The sequence below is a fragment of the Lytechinus variegatus genome, chromosome 2, assembly GCF_018143015.1.
Source record: "Lytechinus variegatus isolate NC3 chromosome 2, Lvar_3.0, whole genome shotgun sequence".
Classification (NCBI taxonomy): Eukaryota; Metazoa; Echinodermata; class Echinoidea; order Temnopleuroida; family Toxopneustidae; genus Lytechinus; species Lytechinus variegatus.
This window is the reverse complement of record NC_054741.1, coordinates 63,465,450-63,488,526: the sequence shown is the minus strand read 5'-3', so window position 1 is coordinate 63,488,526 and position 23,077 is coordinate 63,465,450. Positions and strand designations below refer to the sequence as shown.

General features: G+C 37.4%; 1 protein-coding gene across 1 annotated transcript in view; it reads right to left on the bottom strand.

The window, feature by feature from the left end:
* The window catches only part of LOC121408605 (TBC1 domain family member 10B-like), a 58,948-nt gene that overhangs the window by 13,215 nt on the left and 22,656 nt on the right, over positions 1-23,077 (bottom strand). The window contains exons 5-6 of the mRNA XM_041600130.1: positions 17,159-17,380; positions 813-953 (exon numbers count right to left, since the gene is read on the bottom strand). Coding sequence (XP_041456064.1) covers positions 813-953; positions 17,159-17,380 — 363 coding nt within the window. The remainder of the gene's footprint in view (positions 1-812; positions 954-17,158; positions 17,381-23,077) is intronic.

The window sequence follows — 23,077 nt, the reverse complement described above, 5'->3', positions numbered from 1 at the left end:
AGGGAGTAGGTGGAACTGGTATGTAATGTCACTTACAACCTGTATTCGGCTGTTGTTTGATGGATCTTTATACTCAAATTTGCACTGATGTGTTTCTCTCAATTTTTTTCTTCAATTTTTGAGGCAAACATGGCTTCTGGGCTTCCCTTTATAAAAGGGAACAAGAGGCAGCTCTCTGTACAATGCCATGCAAATGGAATGTTAGCTAAATTACATGTCAGACGGGGAAAGCAGGGATATGAGAATACGAAGGAAAGATTAGTCTGAAACTGACAAGTTGATCTGATATTTCCTGGGTATCTTGATCAGAATCTGATGGAAGTGGAATTACTCCAAGCCAAAATGTCCTCCAGCAAGGCAGTACTTCATCACAAATATACAAACCTTGATTGAAACATGAACTTTGGGACACTTCCTTTTATCAACAAGATGGATACTTGGTTGAAGATTTAAGACCATCTCTGGATACTGCATGTAGGATTTTAATGCAGAAGTTGTAAAAACAGCACAATATGAAATGATTCAAAGCTTTAGACTACAATATTCTGGGCCCCGTCTTACAAGAGATTTAACATTGCCCCGATTAACTATATGGAAATCCATCAATGTCATAATTTTTTCTCCAGAAAATTCAATAGCACAATGTCCTTTGAGAAAAGCACACTGAATTTTCAGGAAATAAAAAAAAATATATGACTACAGATCATATCAAAACATTTTAAACACGAATTTTAGATGTTGATGGCTTTCCATAGTTGTGGCTGATAAGATCAATCAAAACTCTTTGTAAATTGACTGGGCTCTGAACTCACCATGTGTTTATGTGTTGCAGGCAAGACCTTCTTAATAAGACCAAACAAGACCTCACCATCCACCTGCACAGCCTCTAGCCCGGGGCTGTAGTAACCCGTCAAGTAACGCTCAACGATCTGTACCATGCACCAAAACGCCTCCTATAAGAACGAACAATAAGGAAAATATGGATGATTTCATAATTTAAGTATTAAAGTTAAAATATGCAGAATAGTGACTTAGTCAATTCCTTGTTTAACATAATAGGTACATGTGTTAACATACTATAAAATAAATGTTGTGTATTGTCACATATTGTATCACCACACATTATGATTCCAGACGTGCATATTGCATAGTGTAGGACTACCGTACCGGTTCAATTCCACAGAGCAATACATGCAACAAGAATGCAGAAATGAGGCAAAAAAATACCTTATTTATCTCTAAAATGACACAAAATGCTTAAAATACCACATTACATAGCTTTGCATTAACAATTGATATATTTCCTGACAGAAACAGGCCCGCATGATATTTCAATCTCATCCGCTCCTACGACATGCGATGTATTGTGACAATGTGGGTACGTTATGTACATTGTATGTAGACTCATCACCGTGTATTACAGCCGTCGACAATCAACGACGTGCGATATAGCGAACTTGATGATCACCACTAGCATACAAATATTGGAAAGATTCATGGAACTAATATGAAGAAAATTATTATCAAGCCTTATTAGCAAACAAATTCATTTCTAACATCTGCTAAGATTCAATATGAATAAAAAAAGTATACAAAATCTTAAAATCAGCGCATGATATAATATATGAAGAAAAACTCACACCATTCCTTTTTTACACTATTATTTATCAAGAATATCATCATCTGTTCAACGCGCACGTACAGAAACATGATGCAATTTGTCACATGCAAAAATAATTGTTTTTCTTGGATGGGTATGCAGCAAGTGTGACGCAAAGAAAACATTGGTAAATATCAAATAATTTAACTATATTTATAATTTTCATATCTGGAAGAGCAAGTGCGAATTTTTCTTGAATCTATTTCCTCTACTGGGTGATTGTCCTTTTTTTTAAGCACTGAAATAAAGGTGTCCAACAATAGGATATATACCACCATACAAAGAATGAAGTCTGCCACAATTCAAATAAAATCATTTGAAATATCAATATCAAAACCATCATAAAAGACATCATACTTTTGTAATGTATGTTCCATTAATTTGTAAAGTAGTTCATAGCTTGATAGCTTTATTAACGCCCTCAATTAATAATAATAACTGCATGCACTGCTACACTTTTACGAGACATTCAAAGTGAAGTTTCATTTAGGATGTCTCATCTCAAGTAAATGACCAGTAAATGACCATTTAATGGAAGATAAATACTACATGTACATGAAATGGGGAGTTCGCGCTGTATGTATGCAGAGATAAACCACAAAATAAGAGTGTGCTACAATGTGCATGTATGTCTAGTTCATATTTGACCAGAAATTCCAATGTGTAGGTCAATATTTGAACCAACAGAGGCAAGGCTTTCTTTGAATTTCTTTGCAGTTAGACTAGTGAACTTTATAAAATGTTTTTAAATGCTCAATAAAATTGTATGATTTGTGTTTTAAAACAATACATAATACAAGTATTCTGTACAAATGATAACTTCTTGTAATTTAAAGAATGGTTTCCTTTACAGGTCACATCCATTTGAATTGTAATTATTAATATATTTAGCAATAAATTGAGGGCAGTATTGCATAAATTTTACAGGCGTTAAAGAAAATTACAATGTTTTAACTTACCCTGCGTTCCAACTAACCACAATCTCCCCTACCTTTGGTTGCCATACATCTTTTTCTCAATAAACCATGTTTTAATTGAATTGAATGGAATTGTATAATAGCAAACAATTCTTGTACCGTGCATATCACATGAAACAGAACACGCAAAAATTGCAGGGGAGATGATTGAAATTTTGAAATGCACATTCATTTACCAACCATAGACTTCAAGTTGTGATTGATTTTAGAACTGAATATATCCAGGGCCTCTGAGCATCTATATGATATCAATTTTTTAAAGTTTATTCTTAGTATAATATAGAGTGATGTTGACAAAACACATTGCTCCAGCCAAGGGGATAGTGCTTTTTATAGGCCTACATGGCTACATGTACAAGTTGAACTAAATAACCCATCATATTTCAAGCAAGTGTATTAATCACTTGAACGTCTTTCTCTTCTTTTTCAGGTAACAGTACAGGCCACCATCTTGTGTATTTGTTTACCTGGTGATATGCAGCAGGTTTTTTCCTTTCTTTTTTTTTGGGTGGGATGGGGGTAGGATCTTCATTAAAGGTCAACATCAACACACAAAACAAGCAGCTTTGCTGCTGCAATCGTTACATACAGTCTGTTTTAAACAACCAGAATAAACAAATACATGAATGGGAATACAACTCCTTCAGATATGATATCTTTCTATTAATCTTGCTACTGTCAAGACACTCCCCCACATTTGAAACAGTAGAGGCCTGTTGCAGAGAGGGCTGTAATCAATCGCAACTCCAAAAGTAACTAATTTTTCATCCAATCAGAAATGCGCTTTGGGAACTTGCATTTGATATTTCTTCAGAATATGGGATATTGCACAAACATAATGTAGAAAACTATGTATATAGTGTTTCAAGTATTTTTCAAAATCTTTCTATGAAGAGTAGGCCTATATATCAAATATTGTAAATATTACATAGTGAGTGTAAAAATTTGATTGAAAAAATGGCCAGCAACAGCATTTGCTAAAAAAGTGATTTGGATACAAAGAAATTCATTTTCACATGGCTAGCTGAAAAGACAGCTGCATGGGTAACCATTAGTGGGCAGTCGCCATGATAAGCTCCTCCAAGTTATTCATGTTTTTTTAATACAGGGCTGGCAATTTCAATTTCAATTTATTAAAAATAAGTGTACATAAAAATCTGACATGAATTCAAATAAATACATGTAGGCCTGTATTCTGAATACAGGTTTAACTTAAAGTCAGGTTTAAAGTTGTGGTTTAACTATGGAAAGCCAATTGTTCCATAAATCACTAACAGTAGAAATATAATATTTCAGCTCATTTGGCTCCCAAATCATAATTGTCTAGGAAGTAGAAATAGATGATTGCCTTCACCATCGATGATACAGGAAAGAGCACAGTAAACATAAGAAACATACAACTTAATAAAAAAAATTGTGACACTTTTGGCTTCCCATAATTTTAGCACAGAGTTAAACCTGACTTCAGAATACGGGCCATATTGTTTAAAAATGGAGGGATACCCTTAATAAGCACAATGCTTGTAAGCAGGGTCCCAACAATCTTTATCAAGTTTCTGGAGTTCCACTCCAATACAAAACTTGACATTTCTGGGATGACAGATGACACTATTAATGAATTATAGTGCAACACACATGTAATCTTCAAAGACAACAAAAAATATATCAAAATTTCACACCAATTAGTCCAATGACAGTAAATAACACTGAAATTTTCTATCAGCTTTTGGTAGAGTTAGTGGAGCAAATGAAGTTGTTACTTTAAGTAGGTATCTCTCTACATGGCTGTATGCAGGGGTGAGATGCATAAACTATTTGAAGAAAGCAAGGGAGTGAAGTGACCGAGCTTGTCAGGGGGGGTGCTTTTGCATTTCTAAAGTCAAATTTAAAGATATCTTGCACACTTTTGGAGATTTTTGTGAAAATTTTCAATATCAAAATGAAAGTGTTGAAAATTTCAGTAGAGCCATGAGTCTCTCATCCAACCAAATCAAGTAAATTTCTTTATGTAAATTAAAATGTTGGTGGTGTGAACAAATTAGATCCCACGTTCGAAAGTGTACATTGGTATTGTATCATGGATGAATTATCCAACCATGTGAAGTCACTTGATCTCCACTACTGATTTATCTGGATAATTTGTCAAATAGCTTGCTATATATTGTAAATAATCCTAAATTAACTACCTCAAGATTAAGCCATTGAAATAGCCTGACAATAACAATCTCAAGATTGTTCTAATTGGGAAAATTTGCAGAATCAGACAACTTGTAGTACTATACTACATAAAGTGGGATAATATGCATAAATAAATAGGAGAGTGCAAAAAAGTTCCTAATGCAGGGAACAGAATGTTGAGCGGTTTCCTATCAAACCAGGTCTCTCTCTTTAGGTGGTTTCAGACCGCCTCGAAGTTCGCCAGTTCCAGGTATTCTCTGATCGGGAAATTTACCCCGATCAGAAAATACCAGGTATTTTGGTAATGTGAAAGCAAACTACGCGTAATATCCCCGAAAGAAAATACCCGCTAAATAGTAGGTACTTGGCGAAATTACGAGAACTTTCGTGGGGATTTTTCCAAGGTCGCAGGTATTTTGGCGATGTGAAAGCAAATTACGGGAACTTTTATCCCAGCGTGTCGTTGGGCGCGGCGGCGTGGGTGGCTGCTGGGCTAGTGATTTTGAATCTCCCGCCTTGCCTGCTTATCAGACCACACTGCGCATGCTCGTAACTTCGGGAACTTATCCCGAAGGATGTGTTTCGGGGCGGTGTGAATGCAGGAATAATTAACGGGTATTTTTTAGCCTTAAAAAGTTCTCGTAATTTAACGGGGATTCTTGTGATCGAGGCGGTTTGAAACCGCCTTTTGAGTCAGCAGGAATGAATGATTTCCTTGTTCAATTTCCATCCTAAATTTAACATCCACTGCAAGTGTCTGAGGACAGTGGGAGTAGGATTAGGGGTCATTTTAAGGTTGTCTTAAGCCCCCTGTTATACCTAGAAAATCGGTGGCCCAGGGCCGGGTCCGGGGCCTGCCTCGGGTGGAAAAGAAATCAGATGTAAACAACCCAAACCAACCTCTGGCCACGTTTTATAGCAAACCTACCCGAGACCACCTCAAGAGGTAGGCTCAGGCAGGCACCGGGCTGGCGAACGGACTGAGACGGGTTCGAGGTAGGTTTGCGTTTACATCTACAAATCGGTGGACCGGGGCCGGCCTGGGGCCTGCCAGATCTCTCGAGTTGGTCTCGGGTTGGTTCACTAAAAGGTGGCCCGAGGATGGTTTAGGATGTTTACACTTGATTTCCGTCCTCCCCGAGCCAGGCTCCAGGCAAGCCCGAGGCCATCGATGTGTAACGGGAGTCTTAGTTCCCTTGAAGAGGCAACTTCAGTGGAAACAAATCTACTGATAGGGAAAAGGTAATATCTTCTGTGTAGGGGGGTATTTTCAAACTACTGGTCATTCTCGATAGGTCTTTTACTCTTTTCAGACCCACTTGATCACCAAGATACCAGTAAATTTGCAAGAATTTGTTCAGGCCCAACAAATACACAATGGGCCCCCTAGTATGCAGGCACAGAACCTTGATTTTCCTCAATTCACATAATACAGAGTCTGAAGCAGTTAGACTACATTTAATATGCACAGTGGCCGAGTGAAACAGAGCTTGGAGTCAAGAATTCACTCTGTACGGGTTTGTTTGAAGATAAATGCCAGTTGTGGTGACGATTTCAAAATGAGTTCATACAGAATCCAATGAAATGACCACCAAAGTGTCTGTTTGTACAAATAAAAAAACATGTGCCAAAGGATTCTGGAAGAAATTGTGTAATTGTTGAGAAATTAGCAAATAAGCACGACATTTAAAGCAATAATAATACACTGTGTTGGTGATCTTCAGTGTGAACATTTTTCAGCGTAGATTTCTAGATTTCACAAAGTTCAGTTTATGTAACTGTACCAGATCTAGATCCCCGATGATATAGTGACAATTAAGCCTGGATTTATTGACTCTCTCGGGAAATCAGTGTTTACTACAACTACTTGCATTTATCTTTAAAGTGTCAAATTTGGGTCTGTGCTTGCAGACTAGGACCCCCTCCCCACACACATTCATCCAAGTAAACCCTTTTGAGAAAGGTAAGACCAGGGACGTGAGAGGGAGCAGTCCCTGGTATTAGGACTAATAATACTGGGGGACATACAAATTGGCTAGCTCAGCTACTATGCATGTAAGTATTCACCCAAGCGCTCCTGGCCTGACACTTCATTGAAGGTTTTAATAAGTTCTGCAGTCACAATATCAATATGAAGGGGAAACAAGTTGTACCTGAATTCTAATTAAAACAAAATATATATATCATTGATTCATATTAAAGAAAAAATATATTGTCCAGCATACAATAAGTTGAATTCCTGAAATACTTTAAAAATATTCAGCACAATGAGGATTGATATCAAATCCATTCAGGCATTGCTAAATGGCATCTGACCATAAAGAACCAAAATAGAGAAGAAATAAATGCAAGGACCAAAGCATGTTGGCCATTTTATACTCTGAATACAGTTCAACTGTCTACAAAAAAAAAAGCAAGTGGAACAGCTCTGGCAGTGTTGCCTGCATTATGCGATTTGTTAAAAATTACAACTAATCTAATAATTCATGATGTAAACATAGGCCCCTCTACTCTTTCTGAATATATCAATGCTTTTGCATCTGTCTGATCACAAAATATGGCAAAAGCAAAGCACTCATTGATATCCCAGTCAGAAGAAAATACCCACAAGTTAGAACATAGAGGGAATTTCTCCAAGGTTGCATTGATATTTGCAGTGTGAAAGTAAACCAATAGAACTTCTGATGTGAGGTAACACGCATTCCTGGTTAAGAATGGTGTACATGAAGGAATACAATGCAAGTCTCATTCCTGGCCTATAATTTACATGTATGAGAAATACAGGAAGGTGAAAAAAATGTGTGTAAAATTAATTTGAAACCTGTACAAGTTCTCATAAATAATGTATGAATATTTTTGCAAAACAGACAGGTGTGAAAACATCAACAGGATAGTAGGACTGTAGGCCTAAACTGAGTGGATCTCTGCTCTTTTAAAAACAAAGCAGTAATCAATAACTTGGTCACATTTATACAGTAGCCTATATTTCCTCCAACCTAAGTACCGTGCAAGTATGTTTTTGTCCCAATTATACAACTCTAAACCATTTGTAAAGTTTTCCTAAAGGGCACCTGATCAAAATAGCATTCACAATCACAAAATTTATCCAAAAGAACAATTTCATCCTCCACATCATAGCTGTTGGAGGGCATACACATTCATGTTCTAGTTATGATTTGGAATAGCGACATTCACTATAACCAAAACTTGATATCGGCTCTGTGACTGTTATGCATTTGTGATATGAGCTTTGACTGATATATGCCTTTAAAAAAATACCGGTAGTGACATGTAACACTCTGAAATCAGACGACTTTCAATAAATTGGAGCTGCTGTCTCATTAAACACATGTAGTTATATTACTATTCTACATGTAGAAGGCAGTCCAATGGAAACTGCAATCTTCATGAAAGCAGTGAAGTGGGAGGTCCTATAAACTCCTACCTCCCTGATGACATATTCACTAATATCAATACCCTTTTTACACAGGATTTTCTTAACCCCGGACTATCGCTAACCCCGTACTATCCTTAACCCCATACTATTTTTTTTCCTTTTCACACATGCCAAATTGTTATTGTTAACCCCGGATAAGGAATGCTTGCTTTTTACACACGAAACTCGCTAACCCCAGACTAGTGGTTTTGTCGATCATTCGTAGTACAAGTACTTCACTCGTACACTTTTTACGCACGCTAAAATTTCCTTAACCCCGTGCTATAGGTGGGGCTAAATTGCTATTTAGCCCCACCTATAGTACGGGGTTAAGCTTAGCCCACTTTCGTTTTACACTAGCGATCTTAACCCCGCACTATCGTTCTTAGCACCGCAATTGCTGGGATAACCCTGCTTTTTTGCAGGGCCAAATAATCCCGTACTAAAGGTGGGGTTAGCCCACTTTGCAAAAATGCTGTGTAAAAAGAAAGTGGGCTAAGCTTAACCCCGTACTATAGGTGGGGCTAAATGGCAATTTAGCCCCACCTATATTACGGGGTTAAGGAAATTTTAGCCTGTGTAAAAAGGGTACAATTGTACTTCAAAACACTTACTTACAGAATGCATGCAGCATGAATGATTTATTTGCAAAATGTGAACTTGAAAGATGCATTCCTGTTTAATTGAGGTTACCATGATCAAGGCTATGATTTGGTGGGGGTTATATTCAGCATGATCATGTTTGCTCTCTCTCTGGGGAAAGCATACACAGGCCAGATGGGAATACAATCAGGTGATCCTAACCCCATTCAGACAGATACTACTAAATACCATAACAGCTTTACATGTCACACGTACCTACTGTACCATGCATGGAAGGTTGTATTTTGGGAACACCTGTAATTATGAACTGGGTACATTCACAAGCACTTGCATGTATACATTAGCCTACAGTATAATTGGTGAAAGCAATCACTCCAAATTTTGTCTGAAAACTGGTATGCTTGTTGCCATCCGGTGTGCATCTGTTACTTGTTGCTATGTCTGAAAAGCTTATGACTGGCAGACAGGTACTAAGTGTCCATAGTATTCTTAGCAGAAAGTTTTTCTCAAGATTCCTGACATACCAACAATTGATGTGGGCAAACTGAATCGGGGGGGGGGGGACTACTTAGTATAAATGTAAATGTATGATGTGTATGTGCCTCTGGGTTGAGACCCGCATTTTCAGCCTAAATTTCCATTCCAGGGCATCATCAATTTCAAATTTTTCACATTTTTGAAAGACTGCCATGCATAGTCTTTTGTATAGCATATTTTTACATAGGACTGTACATTACTCAGTTGAGAGCTTTTCTCTTATGACCCAAAATGCTATTCAAATTTGTAAAGCAAAATTATTCCCTGGGTATCATGTTATAATTTGAGTAGCCCCCCCCCTCCCCAGGACTGGATATCAAGTGCCAATGTCCAATCATGGAGTATTAAAACTGGTCACTTGTCTTGTCAGTGGGGAAAAAGTTCTAAACAAATACCTAGCAATCACCAAAACTATTCAGGTACATTTGATCTCTGATACAATGTGTATAACTTGTATAAAATTTAGCCTGGTGTGAAAGTCCCTTTTAATCACGCCTCTCTACATGATGATGAGACCAATGAATGAGTGATGTGGCTGTCAGGTCACGTTTATCTTCCCTTGCTCTCTCTTACGTATCACTGGCTGAGCAGCATGAACTTAGCCAGGTCATGGGATGCGTTGCCGTGGACAACATCAATCGGCGTGTTTCTATAGAGAATCGTTGATAACGGTTAATCTTTTCCGAAATAAAAAAAGACCATATCGCCCCTAATAAACCAACCTGTGTCTACAGAGATAATAATTCGATTTACTCATATTTCGCGTCGCGGAACACGGCAATAACCATCTCTCAGGTGGTTATGCGCGATGCGGTTTATCAATAAACCGCATCGCGTCTGTTTCAACAGGGAAGTTTTCCGGATATCTGGATACTGGATAATACTGTTTCACAAGTCTCTGTAGGAGAAACATCCCAAATCTGAACAGCCCTCCAGCTTCTTGCCTACGTGGGCAATGAGCATTTCACAATTCAAATGTTTGCAGTAGAAAGGGCACCAGTAATGGTGGTGGTGGTGGTGAAGGAAATGCTGGATAAAAAGCAGTGGTATTTTTATAGCAGATGGCATGATGGTTGTACATGCACATATGCAATTTGAGTTTGCTGTCATCATGATAAAACTAATAGTCATAAAGATATCAAATTACTTGTAAATGTAGTAGTAGTAGTAGTAGTAGCAGCAGCAGTACTACTTTTACTTGGTAGAAGTGGTTGTACGGGCAGTAGTAGTAGTGGAAGTACATGAAGTAACAGCAGCAGTGAGAGCATAGACAGTTAAAGGTAAATGCCAGTTGTGGTAACGATATCAAAATGAGTTCGTACAGAATCCAATGAAATGACCACCAAAGTGTCTGTTTGTATAAATAAAAAATATGTGCCAAAGGATTTTGGAAGAAATTGTGTAATTGCTGACAAATTAGCGAATAAGCAGAGGATTCGGGTCAAGCGTCAGGCCGACGTTCATAGCAATAATAATACACTATCCCACGTGCGCTTATCTGTGTTGGTGATCTTCAGTGTGAACATTTTTCAGCGTAGATTTCAAGATTTCACAAAGTTCAGTTTATGTAACTGTACCAGATCTAGATCCTCGATGATATACTGACAAGTAAGCCTGGTTTTACAGATTTCTCATGAAATCAGTGTTGCAACTACCGGTACTGGTATTTCTCTTTAAAGCTGTATTTGTAATCTATACATATATGTAATAAATCTTGCTCTCAACATTTATCCTATCATTGACCCACTGCAGAGATATTCCTTCCACCTCCTGACAACCTGACCTTTGAAGTGACTGATTTTCTTGATTTTTCAGTCTCGTGCTCCACCACTGCCAATTTGGGACCTATTGCCTTTTGATGGGGTTTACCGATTATGACAGGAAATCATGGGTGTCAGTCAGCACATGTGTCTAGATATAATCGGATACGTAGTCCGATATGTGTACGTGACATTTGAAGACAACTACCGTAGGCTACATGTTTGCTAATAATGGCCTAGTATTGACCTGGGCCCCACAACACACAAAGCTTTATAATTGCTGTATACATGTAGGACTCATTTTGGGATTAAAGGGGTACTCTGGGCTGAAATCATTTACATCTATATAAATAGAGAAAATTCAGAGTAAAATGCTGAAAATTTCATCAAAATCTGATGACAAATAAGAAAGTTATTGATATCTTTATTTTTACACAAAAGGATCCGAGAAAATATGGCAAAAGAGCTACATGCTTGTAATTTCGGTTTGAGCGACTTAGATTTTCCCTGTACAAAAAATCGCCATAGAGAAAAAGCTATACAATGTTTTGACTAACCGCTATGTCAATGCGCGCGATCAGTCAAAACGTCATATCGCTTTTCACATGCAAAGTCAATGCAGTGCCAAGTGCCGATACGATTTGGTTGTCCGCACGCAGTCAGTCAAAACGTCATATCGCTCTGTTACAGTACACGTTTCCAATGGGATTTGCGCATTTTATAAAAAAAATTGTGTGGCCATGCCATGAAAATCCTCTCATATCGCAGAAAATAAAATAAATTGCTGCCTATCAATTTAGTTATGAATTGAGTAGGACTTATACTTCCATTTTCTGCGAAAAATCTCAAAATCTATTTTTTTTTACCAAAAGTGGCTGATACGAAAGTTCGGATGACTGCCGACGGAATGAGAAGAAAAGAATGAAAAGAAAATGTGCAAGTTAATATTGAGTTATGATACATTCTTGGCATGGACATGCATTACCTGAAGTTTCAATGAGAGAAGACAACGGTTTGAAGAATCCTGGGGAGTGTTTCATGAAAAAAATTTGTTAGTGATTTTAACAGACAGATATTCTAAGCTACTGCAAATCCTTGCATCTGATTGGCTAAGAGCAAATTAGTCGGTTAAAATCACTGACAAAACTCGTCATGAAATGCTCCTTGAATCTTAAGACGATATTGTTTGGCAAGGGCCACCTTGGCTCATGATACATACTGACTCATCATACAGTGTAACACTGTACTTTAGGCTTCAAGCCATTACACAGGCAACATTAAAAAATAAATTAAGTCCTGCTTTTATCATAATCATATGTATATAACCGCGAAACTAGGTCTGAATGGTAAAGGATCAATAATGTGAATTATACCAGAGTATCATCTAACATCCACACCTTAAAAAGTGTACTGGCCACTATAGAATCTTTTTGCAGCCATACATGTAGATTCTTTGTGAAATTGAATTTTTAATTTTTATCAAATATCTATTACTCTCCTTTGGTCATTTTTTTTTGTAGTGAAAGGACATTGTGAGCATAAGTAATAGGAATAGTGATTGGTTACCAGGAGCTATCTGAAATATAGGGGCTACATGTACTATATTATTGTTGAGTTCATTTATTGATTGTGTTATAATGTTTGCTCTTGTATTATATTTTGATATTATTTTAATCAATAAAATGCCTTTAAAGGGCTAAAAAGTTGGAAAAAAATCTGTTTAGGTGCTGACTTTTTTATGGTAATTTCTAACTGGAGGACATATGTATGCCTCACATGAGTAAATTTAGGCACTGACATAGCAACACATCTGGTTTATTGCATTACCCATTGAAAGTGCTTAAGTTTTTCTTTGGAAGCCCCCTCCCCCCCCCCCCCATTATGGCTGGCTGCTATAAGTTACAGTGTTCTGAGGTGGGACTCATCTTTAAAGCTAAAAAGCAATTTGAATTTTAAGGCAAAATCAGAGCTCTCCTGGGGCAAAATTTTAATGAATGATTCACTATTCCTTCAGAAACACATTAAGATGCCAATATCAGGTGATTGTTGTCATTCCTTTTCATTTCAAAGTAGATCAGTGAATTAAGGTGAGAGAACTTGGAAATTATGGCATCCTGTTTTTGTAGCGAGCATCTCTCCCTACTGTTCCAGGATGGTTTTACACCTCCGCTGACCAAGACATACCCCTATTTTAACAAGTGCTTGTATTAGGTCCCAACACAGATACATGTACTTGTAAAAATCAAAATTATACAACTATTTACAAGATCTCAGTTTAATTCTAATGCAAGTGCTTCTGGTTTATGAGTTTACGACAAAGTGTTCCCATTTGTATATAAAGCAAAGATGTGTATTCTTAATACCGTGGGAGTTTTGCATTTTCACCCTGCATATACATGTATATCCAATTACTTGCAATTTTAAGAGGTAAAACTACAAGTATTTTTCACTGAGGACCGGCTTCATATCAGTAAAATGAATGCACCTGGTATGAAAATACCCACTGTTTTCTGATCTACATGTAATACTTTGTATTTTGTAACCGATATAAAACCAGACTTTTTAGTTTTCCTATTCGGAGAGGTGTGAAATATCCTCCTGCGAAAGTTCAGACTGATGACAGATATTGTCAAATGTTTGTGCAGCAACAGGGTCCCAAGATATGAAAGACATGAAAGAATAGTAACTGGGAAGGGAGTGGGTGAATCCATGCACATTTACCCCCTTTTACTTAGACAACTGAGGCAGCTCTGCTTTGCTAAATGCCCTTTTTACACAGGATTTTCTTAACCCCGGACTATCGCTAACCCCGTACTATCCTTAACCCCGTACTATTTTTTTTCCTTTTCACACATGCCAAATTGTTATTGCTAACCCCGGATAAGGAATGCTTGCTTTTCACACACGAAACTCGCTAACCCCGGACTATGTGGTTTTTGTCGATCATTCGTAGTACAAGTACTTCACTCGTACACTTTTTACACACGCTACAATTTCCTTAACCCCGTACTATAGGTGGGGCCAAATTGCCATTTAGCGCCACCTATAGTACGGGGTTAAGCTTAGCCCACTTTCGTTTTACACATGCGATCTTAACCCCGTACTATTGCTCTTAGCACCGCAATTGGTGGGATAACCCTGCTTTTTTGCAGGGCCAAATAATCCCGTACTATAGGTGGGGTTAGCCCACTTTACAAAAACGCTGTGTAAAACGAAAGTGGGCTAAGCTTAACCCCGTACTATAGGTGGGGCTAAATTGCCATTTAGCCCCACCAATAGTACGGGGTTAAGGAAATTTTAGCCTGTCTAAAAAGGGTATAAATGACCTACAATACATGTACTATGCAGTAGTAGAAAGGACTTTTCCAGTTTAAAGGTGAACATGTACATTCTAAAGAATCAGTGTACTCTGCTCGAATTAACTAAAAGTCTGCCAAGAGTCCCATACACTGCCCAAATAAATGGGTGTTGAGGACTTTTCACAAAACACTTTCTTTGGCTATTTGGTTTTTGTCCCTTTCCCATGATTCCATCATATTGGCAATGTCTACAAATAGCAGGATTCATTTCCAGTCTTAACAAGGTCCAATTAGGGATTGTAATTAGGCAAGTCGCATCATGTGAATACATCTTGGCCAAGAAATATAACAAGAGAGGAAAACACATCAATGTCGCAAGGGATGATGAACTTTAACATTTGCCTGACAGATAGAATGAAGACAATCATCAGTATTCCGCAGCTATCCTGGGAGAAGATTTTGTGACTTTCTACTCTTCTTAAAGTTCATCTTAGCTCTGCAACAGAAGCTAGCAATTGACTGTAGGACTGATTTTCATTACTGATTTCATTGCCTGCAAAGTCATTGTTGTACAATCTATTACTTCTGTAAAAAGCTCTGCATTATAATGCCCTGGGACCACATAACACAAAGATTTATGATCAATTGCAAAATTCAAACAATGATTCTGATTGGTTGAAATTGGGTATGCTGAAAAGTATACAAATACAACACAGATTTTGATGTCATTTTACATTTTGATGGCAAACCTTTGTGCTACTGGGCCCGGGAGGCCTGGCAACAGATTCCAATTCTAATTTCAAGATACATGATGTTGATGTTGTTTAAATATGAATGAGATGCAGCAAAAATGGGGAAGCTGACCAATTCATAAAAGCTCAGTATTGATTTGTTTGATTACTACAACATAACATTTTAATCAATAGTTTTGTCAAAATTTTGCACCGTGCAGTGCAGTTCAGTTGTTTGGGATTTGAGCCGATATTATTGGCTGTTGCATGTCGCCTTTAAAATTGCTTATGAACCGCACACACTGCATCACCATATTGAAAAGTATGGGGGAGGGGGGTTGACACAAGTTCGTATTATGCTACATAATATCTAATATGTCATAAATCATTAACATTGTAAGGGGCACAGACTTGCTTTATTCTGAGTCAGCAGAAGGAACTAAAAATAACACAAGATTTACTGGAATTATCCCTTGGTAATGGTTCTTGCAGTCGTTCCAGAATTTAATTGGCTATTTCCATAAACTTGGCAGGCAGTGCAAGTGCATGAATTCATTGGCTTAATAATTGAACTCTATGAAGATACATGTAGGATACTAATCTGCACTATACTAAAGCCTATACCTGTAGATGTTAACTTAATTGACATGGTTTATAATGACATCTACTGGAGGTGACACAATATTTGCTCCTCCGACAATTGCTCCGGGTTTTAATTCGTCTATGATATAGGGTTAGGTTTGCAACAGGGTTTTATTTTAGGTTTAGGGTTAGGTTTAGGCATGGAGCTATTACAGAAGGAGATGCACCGCTAATCCATTCACAGTAGGGTGGTCCATCACAGCACTTTCACACTTATAGGTGTAGGCCGCTCGTAATCAGCCCTAAATCAGATAGGGAAAGTTGATCGAATGCAATTTGAAATGCTGACATATTCGGACCCAATGGGTAATATTAATACAAATAAAATTTACAGATCATAATCAACGAAAGTTAGGTCTAGATCCATCTCTTCAAATGCATCAACTCTAATATTTTTCCGAAACGGTCCGGAGCTGAGGCCTGTACTGTGTGAATGAGCTGAGCGCATGTGCTCGGAGCTCCGGCATCACACTCACCTTCAACTTACACAAATAGGAGTACGTGGGGCACCGGAGGATACTTGACGACGTAACAATCGCCGTTTAATATTCTTTGATAAATTTTCATCACGCCTCCATTTACGTTTCCCTTGAAGATATCAGCTTTTATGGAAACCAGCTCATCTCAGTGTGCACTTTCCCTTTAATTTACTGTTGCTCACCATACCCAGTCTAGCAAAATTCATAGAAATGGCTATGATGAGTTCATGGAAGGAAATATCAAATAGAACTCCTGCTGTGACTTCATTGTACTTAATAGCTGGGGTCAAAAGCTGACAACATATGCTTCTGAAGATCTTGCTTTTGAAAACACAGTTGAAGCAAAACAATGGAGGGGCAATTAAACTGTTCATAGTGTATCACTTATGTTTGGCCTATTAAACAGCATCAAAAACCAAAGAATATAGCTTCAGCCTCTGCTGGCTATATCCAGGGAAGTACAAGGACCTTCAAAACACCCAGTTCCTCAATGATATCCCAATTAGGCTGTGCAGTCTTTGTGCATCTTGTGGATAGCAGAAAACTTTGCTTCTGATGTAATGAGAAAAATATCTGGTCTTTTTCTTCTGTATTTTTGAAATAGAAATATCTGAAAGCTTTGGACAAAATAAAAGAGATCCCGTCTCAAAAAAGCAACAAACACTTCAGGTTCACCACACATTGGGCCTTAGAGCACCCAGATAGTACAGCCGCTGCCGAGCACTGGCGCAGTCAGTCAGCCACAGAACATTGAGTCGTGCCTACAAAAATAATTAATGGTATGGAGGTATGCTAAATCATGACACGAATTGTATATTGCGGATTTCTTGAATTTTTCATGAAAGAAAAGACCTACCTCGGCTGGCATATGCATAAGCAGCACAGCGGCAACCGGAGCCTGGCCCTGGCAGTAGCCATCTCTAGGGTTGTAGATGCTGTATGCCTTGAGAATACGGTACAGGTCCTGTTGTCCATTGCCTCCTTTCTTAGCAAACATTTCATGGAATGGAAACTGTCTATCAAGATCCTTCTCTATCACATCCAGCCATTTAGGATCACCTTCTTGCGCATCAAGCTCCTAAAGAACATCATAGAAAGAAAACAGAAAGACTTGAAGTATGGATCTAATGTTTGAATTCATACTTTGCAAACGGAAATGCCAACATACCATTTCAGTATTTCAAGGACCAAAATTATTCACAAGTATTCTGTAAAGCACAAGTTCTTTGTAATCTTACAGTTTTATTCCCAAGGAGGGGGTGGGGGAGCATAATTGGAGAAAAAAAGGTTTCTGAAGCAGCTTGTTAAAGCTCCTGTTGTAATTAATCAATTTTCAGTTGATCAGTTGTAAAAATAATTTTCTTGCAAAATGTAACCATGAAATGATAAAAAAATGTCCAATATCAAAAGGTGATCTGTAGAAACATAATTTAAAACTTGATTAAAAGCAACATAAAATTTTAGTTGCTCCTGCAATTGCCGACTCAACTTTGTGGGTCTGATCCTACTATTTTGGCGGAGCAAAAAAGTAGAGTCAGCTCCGTCTCACAGGGTAAGGTAATCTAGTTTACACGCAGAAAAAAAGGCGAGTCAGACTCGCTTGCAGGTTAGACCTTGTGGGTCAGACCTGGAAGCAGGGGGAGCATGTAAACGCAATAATACTCATAAGGTCTGATACATGGTGGGTGGACTTAAATGCTCAAACGCCTCAAAAACTAAAAAAAAAGGTGAAATTTGAAAACAGAACAAATTCTGGTATCTATGCAAACTCTGGCACTACAGTATACTTCAGTACCACCCCCCCCCCAAAAAAAAAAATGTATATTTAGACCTGCTATCAACTTTTAAATTATAGTGCTAGAGAATATGAATCATATCAACAATAATGTACATGTAGTAAATTTTAACATGAATTTCACTTGTATGGCCTCTGCACTGAGAATACATGCAGTGTACACATACATGTATAGTCATGCTGGGCTTACATGTATGATGTACTACAGATCGAGTCAGTCAACCATTGATACAATAAAAGTTACAAAGACAAGTACATGTAGGCCTTCCATCAAAGTGCATTTATAATTATAGGCCTATTTGGAGGTATTATTATGACATGTACATGCATATGAAGATATACATTTACATGTACATGCAGCATTGTCTGGAAACTGTGCATGCAGGTCAATCATACAATGTACATATCAAAGATCAATATTGGTTGCCATGGAATTGACAGTCTGATGATGATTAAAGATAACAGGTGGATGGGTAGGTGGCAGGGAGATGTTGCAAGGTGCATTCAAGGCCCTGGATCAAATACAGGCTATACATGTATTATGATATCCATTGTCAGAATTGCCCTTTTTCCAGGGATTTATCTAAAATGGAGGCATTCTACCCCCCCCCCTCCCTCCCCTTGCTCAAATACCCCTTTCCCCATTCCTGCATTAACTATTATCCGGTTTAACAACCAGTTCACTGTTAACTCATGGCTGCAAGTGCAACAGAACCAGTTGATTGAAAAGACTTTGCAAATGATCTGTGTAATAATTTAGTATTTGGCAGATAATCCTACTAAAGAGATGCATGTAGGCCTGTATGTAAATGTGTATATTGCATGGAATCGAAGACATCCAAACGTTTAGGCCGACAATATGTATGAAAAAATAGCACCAAAAGCTAATACCATATTCACATACATGTTCAATGTAACTCAGGAGGAATGTTTATTACAGATCTCGCTAGACGGCATAGATAATGCCATGTAAATGAGTCATCTCACCATGGCATGCCTGTTGCTACGACATGGTTCATCATCATCTTCTTTAATATCCCATAGGGGAATAAAGACATTTACAGGACTTACTTCTACTTACTACTGTTACAATTTATGCTGTCTTTAGTGTCTTGCAAGAAACACCACTGAGTTGAAGTGCCTTGGTAAAATATTTTAATAGGGTACCAAGGTAAAGGTTGAGAAAAGGTCTTGTTCATTACAGCAGGTTAAAGGGGAACTGAACAGCAATGAATGAAAGGCAATTTGGAAACTAGGAAAAAAAAAACATGGTGAAATTTGAATGTTGCATATTCTGGTATAAACGGATGTCCCACTACTGAAAAATTTATGAAAAATTTGTGAAAATATTCAATAGGGGCTTTGTACAAGATGCAGTAGACGTGTTCTTTCTGGCCAAAACTAAATCAGCAGAAATACAATATCAATTCGTTTATGTACAATGTAATACCTGGAAAGTAGCGTCCAGGAGACTTTCAGAAGCGATTTTCTAGCTCTATCTTTCAAATATTATGAGTTTTGTGCAAGATAAACTAGTTACATCAATACAGAACTGAGATGATAAGTGGGGATAAAGCCTAGACTGATTGGAACTGCTTCTCTTTGCACATGCCTAACCACACAGGGGGCCTTCAAGTTCACCTCCAAATCACATCCAAAGGAACACCACATCAGACAACAGATTATTTATAAGCAGAATGACTGCTCACAATCCTCAAACACCAACTTATTTTCTTACTAGAACTACAATTGAGAAGTGTATAGATAATAACTAATGTTTACTATGCAATGTGACAGTCATAGTTGATTTAACCCTTAAAGGACTGGAGGGCCATCATGGCATTTAACCGAAACACAAAAAGATACATGTATCGCCGCAAAATTTTATGACTTTTTTCTTTGAAGTCTCGCGCAAATTTTTTGAGACCAAATTTGCAAGATACAGGTATAGCATCGCGACGTCACATCACTTTTTACAAGACAATGTCATGCCGAAAATGGCTCATTTTTATACTTAATGTACAAAGTCTATGGGAGATGAAATTCATAAAATAAAAGGGTGATTATTTTTCATTCTAATTGGTCTGCTGAATTAATTTAGTTGTTAAATGGTCTGTAATAATGTCCAATGAAAAAATAATGAAAGACAAAGAAATAACAAATACATAAGAAATTCGAAAAAAAAAAGAAAATACATTTGAGGAAAAAATTGGCTTTTGCAATTTTTCTTTGTGGAAACCTTTAAATTAGATTATAAAGATGACACTTGAAAAAAAAAGAAGACTATTGAAGTAAAATTGGGTGTTAAATATGCAAATCTTCATAAATTTGCATATTTTATTCATAATAAATAAATCATAATTCGGCTTCAAAATCCTGGAATGACCTGCCACTAATAATTAGACAGTCTCCATCATTAGCAATCTTCAAAAAGTCATTAAAAACTCATCTCTTTCATACTATGTAATTTTTTTATATATTACATCTTATCAATTCATTGTAAGCGCTTTGGGCCTAATGGGAAAAGCGCAATACAAATAATAATAATAATAATTATTTTCAGAATTTTTTTATACCAGCTTGTAGTTTACGTGGTAAAAAAAGTGCGTGCCAAATTTCAGGGCAATTGCGTGAACGGCAGCCGAAATCAATGCATCTCAAATAACCCAGTTCTTTTAGGGCACTGCGGCTGTTCTTTTTTAACTTCAGGACATATATTTTTTTAATACACATGGGGCTTTCATTCCATATCCCATTTTGCAAGGTATTTTATACTTGCAATTTCCTATAATTAGAAATGAAAATGTTGCCAAAGATGTATTTTCACAGAAAAAAAAGTAAAAGCAGATTTTCACTCTGTACTTTTTTTAATTGATTTAATTGAGGGAAATGCAAAGCAAAATTATTACCACAGAGAATGGTTTTGAAGATGTTACAAAGATGATTTTATACCAGAACTAAAAATGAAAGTGTAAATTATCAACTTGTAAACTTGTATCAAATGTATGGAGTCTCTTATATGCTTTCACATTGCATTTCCCTAACCCCATAATATCCTTAAAGAGAAATACCAGTAGTTGCAGTAAACACTGATTTCATGAGAAAGTCTGTAAAACCAGGTTTAATAGTCAGTATATCATCGAGGATCTAGATCTGGTACAGTTACATAAACTGAACTTCGTGAAATCTTGAAATCTATGCTGAAAAATGTTCACACAGAAGATCACCAACACAGATAAGCGCAAATGGGACAGTGTACTATCATTGCTCTGAATGTCGGCCCAATGCTTGACCCGAATCCTGTGCTTATTTGCTAATTTCTCAGCTATTACACAATTTCTTCCAGAATCCTTTGGCACATATTTTTTATTTATACAAACATACACTTTGGTAGTCATTTTATTGGATTCTGTATGAACTCATTTTGATGTCGTTACCACAACTGGCATTTACCTTTAACCCCGGACTATCCTTAACCCCATACTATCTTTTTTTGGATTCACACTGTCTTTCTTAACCCCATACTATCTGCTTAGCCGGGGTTAACGCCTTAATGCCAGACTATCCAACAGCTCATGAATATTGATGATTTTATCATAGAGAGCGTGATTAACATGCAATTTCAACATTTGTGATTGGCTATTGCTTAGCCCCACTTTTCCTTAGCCCAGTTTCATTTCACACTGCATCTCTTAGCACTGCAATTGTGGTGCTAATCTTGCTTTTTTGCAGGGCCAGATAGTACCATACTATTTACCATGCTAGCCCACTTTGCTAGAACAAGTGGAATGCCTCTGGCCGTCTCACCTGCATCACGCGGTTCAATATAGCAGCAGTGCTGACTTTGAATACTACTCTAACTCGCACAAGATGTTCAGTGATACATGGTTACTCTTATGTCCACTTTTTATGAACTACACCAATAAACTTACAGAGATATGATGGTTATTCAACAAAAACCCCCAACATGGCCAAAGTTCATTGACCTTACATGACCTTTGACCTTGATCATGTGACCTGAAACTCGAACAGGATGTTCATTGATACTTGATTACTCTTATGTACAAGTTTCATGAATCAGATCCATAAACTTTCAAAGTTATGATGGTAATTCAACAGATACACCCAATTCGGCCAAAGTTCATTGACCTTTGACCTTGGTCATGTGACCTGAAACGCGCACAGGATGTTCAGTGATACTTGATTACTCTAATGTCCAAGTTTAATGAACTAGACCAATAAACTTTCAAAGTTATGATGGTAATTCAACAGATACCCCCGATTCGGCAAAAGTTCATTGACCCTAAATGACCTTTGACCTTAATCATGAGACCTGAAACTTGCACAAAATTTTCAGTGATGCTTGATTACTATTGTGTCCAAGTTTCATGAATCAGATCCATAAACATTCAAAGTTATGATGGGAATTCAACAGATATCCCCAATTCGGCCAAAGTTCATTGACCCTAAATGACCTTTGACCTTGGTCATGTGACGTGAAACTCATGTAGGATGTTCAGTGATACTTGATTAACCTAATGTCCAAGTTTCATGAACTAGGTCCATATATTTTCTAAGTTATGATGACATTTCAAAAACTTAACCTCAGGTTAAGATTTCGATGTTGATTCCTCCAACATGGTCTAAGTTCATTGACCCTAAATGACTTTGACCTTGGTCATGTGACATGAAACTCTAAAAGGATGTTCAGTAATACTTGATTAACCTTATGGCCAAGTTTTATTAACTAGGTCCATATACTTTCTAAGTTATGACGTCATTTCAAAAACTTAACCTCAGGTTAAGATTTGATGTTGACGCCGCCGCCGTCGGAAAAGCGGCGCCTATAGTCTCACTTTGCTTCGCAGGTGAGACAAAAACGTATTGTGAAAACAAAGTTGGTTAATCTTAACCCTGGGAAATTGGTGGGGCTAAGGCCCCCCCCCCTTAGCCCAACAATTTCCCTGGGTTATGGAAAAA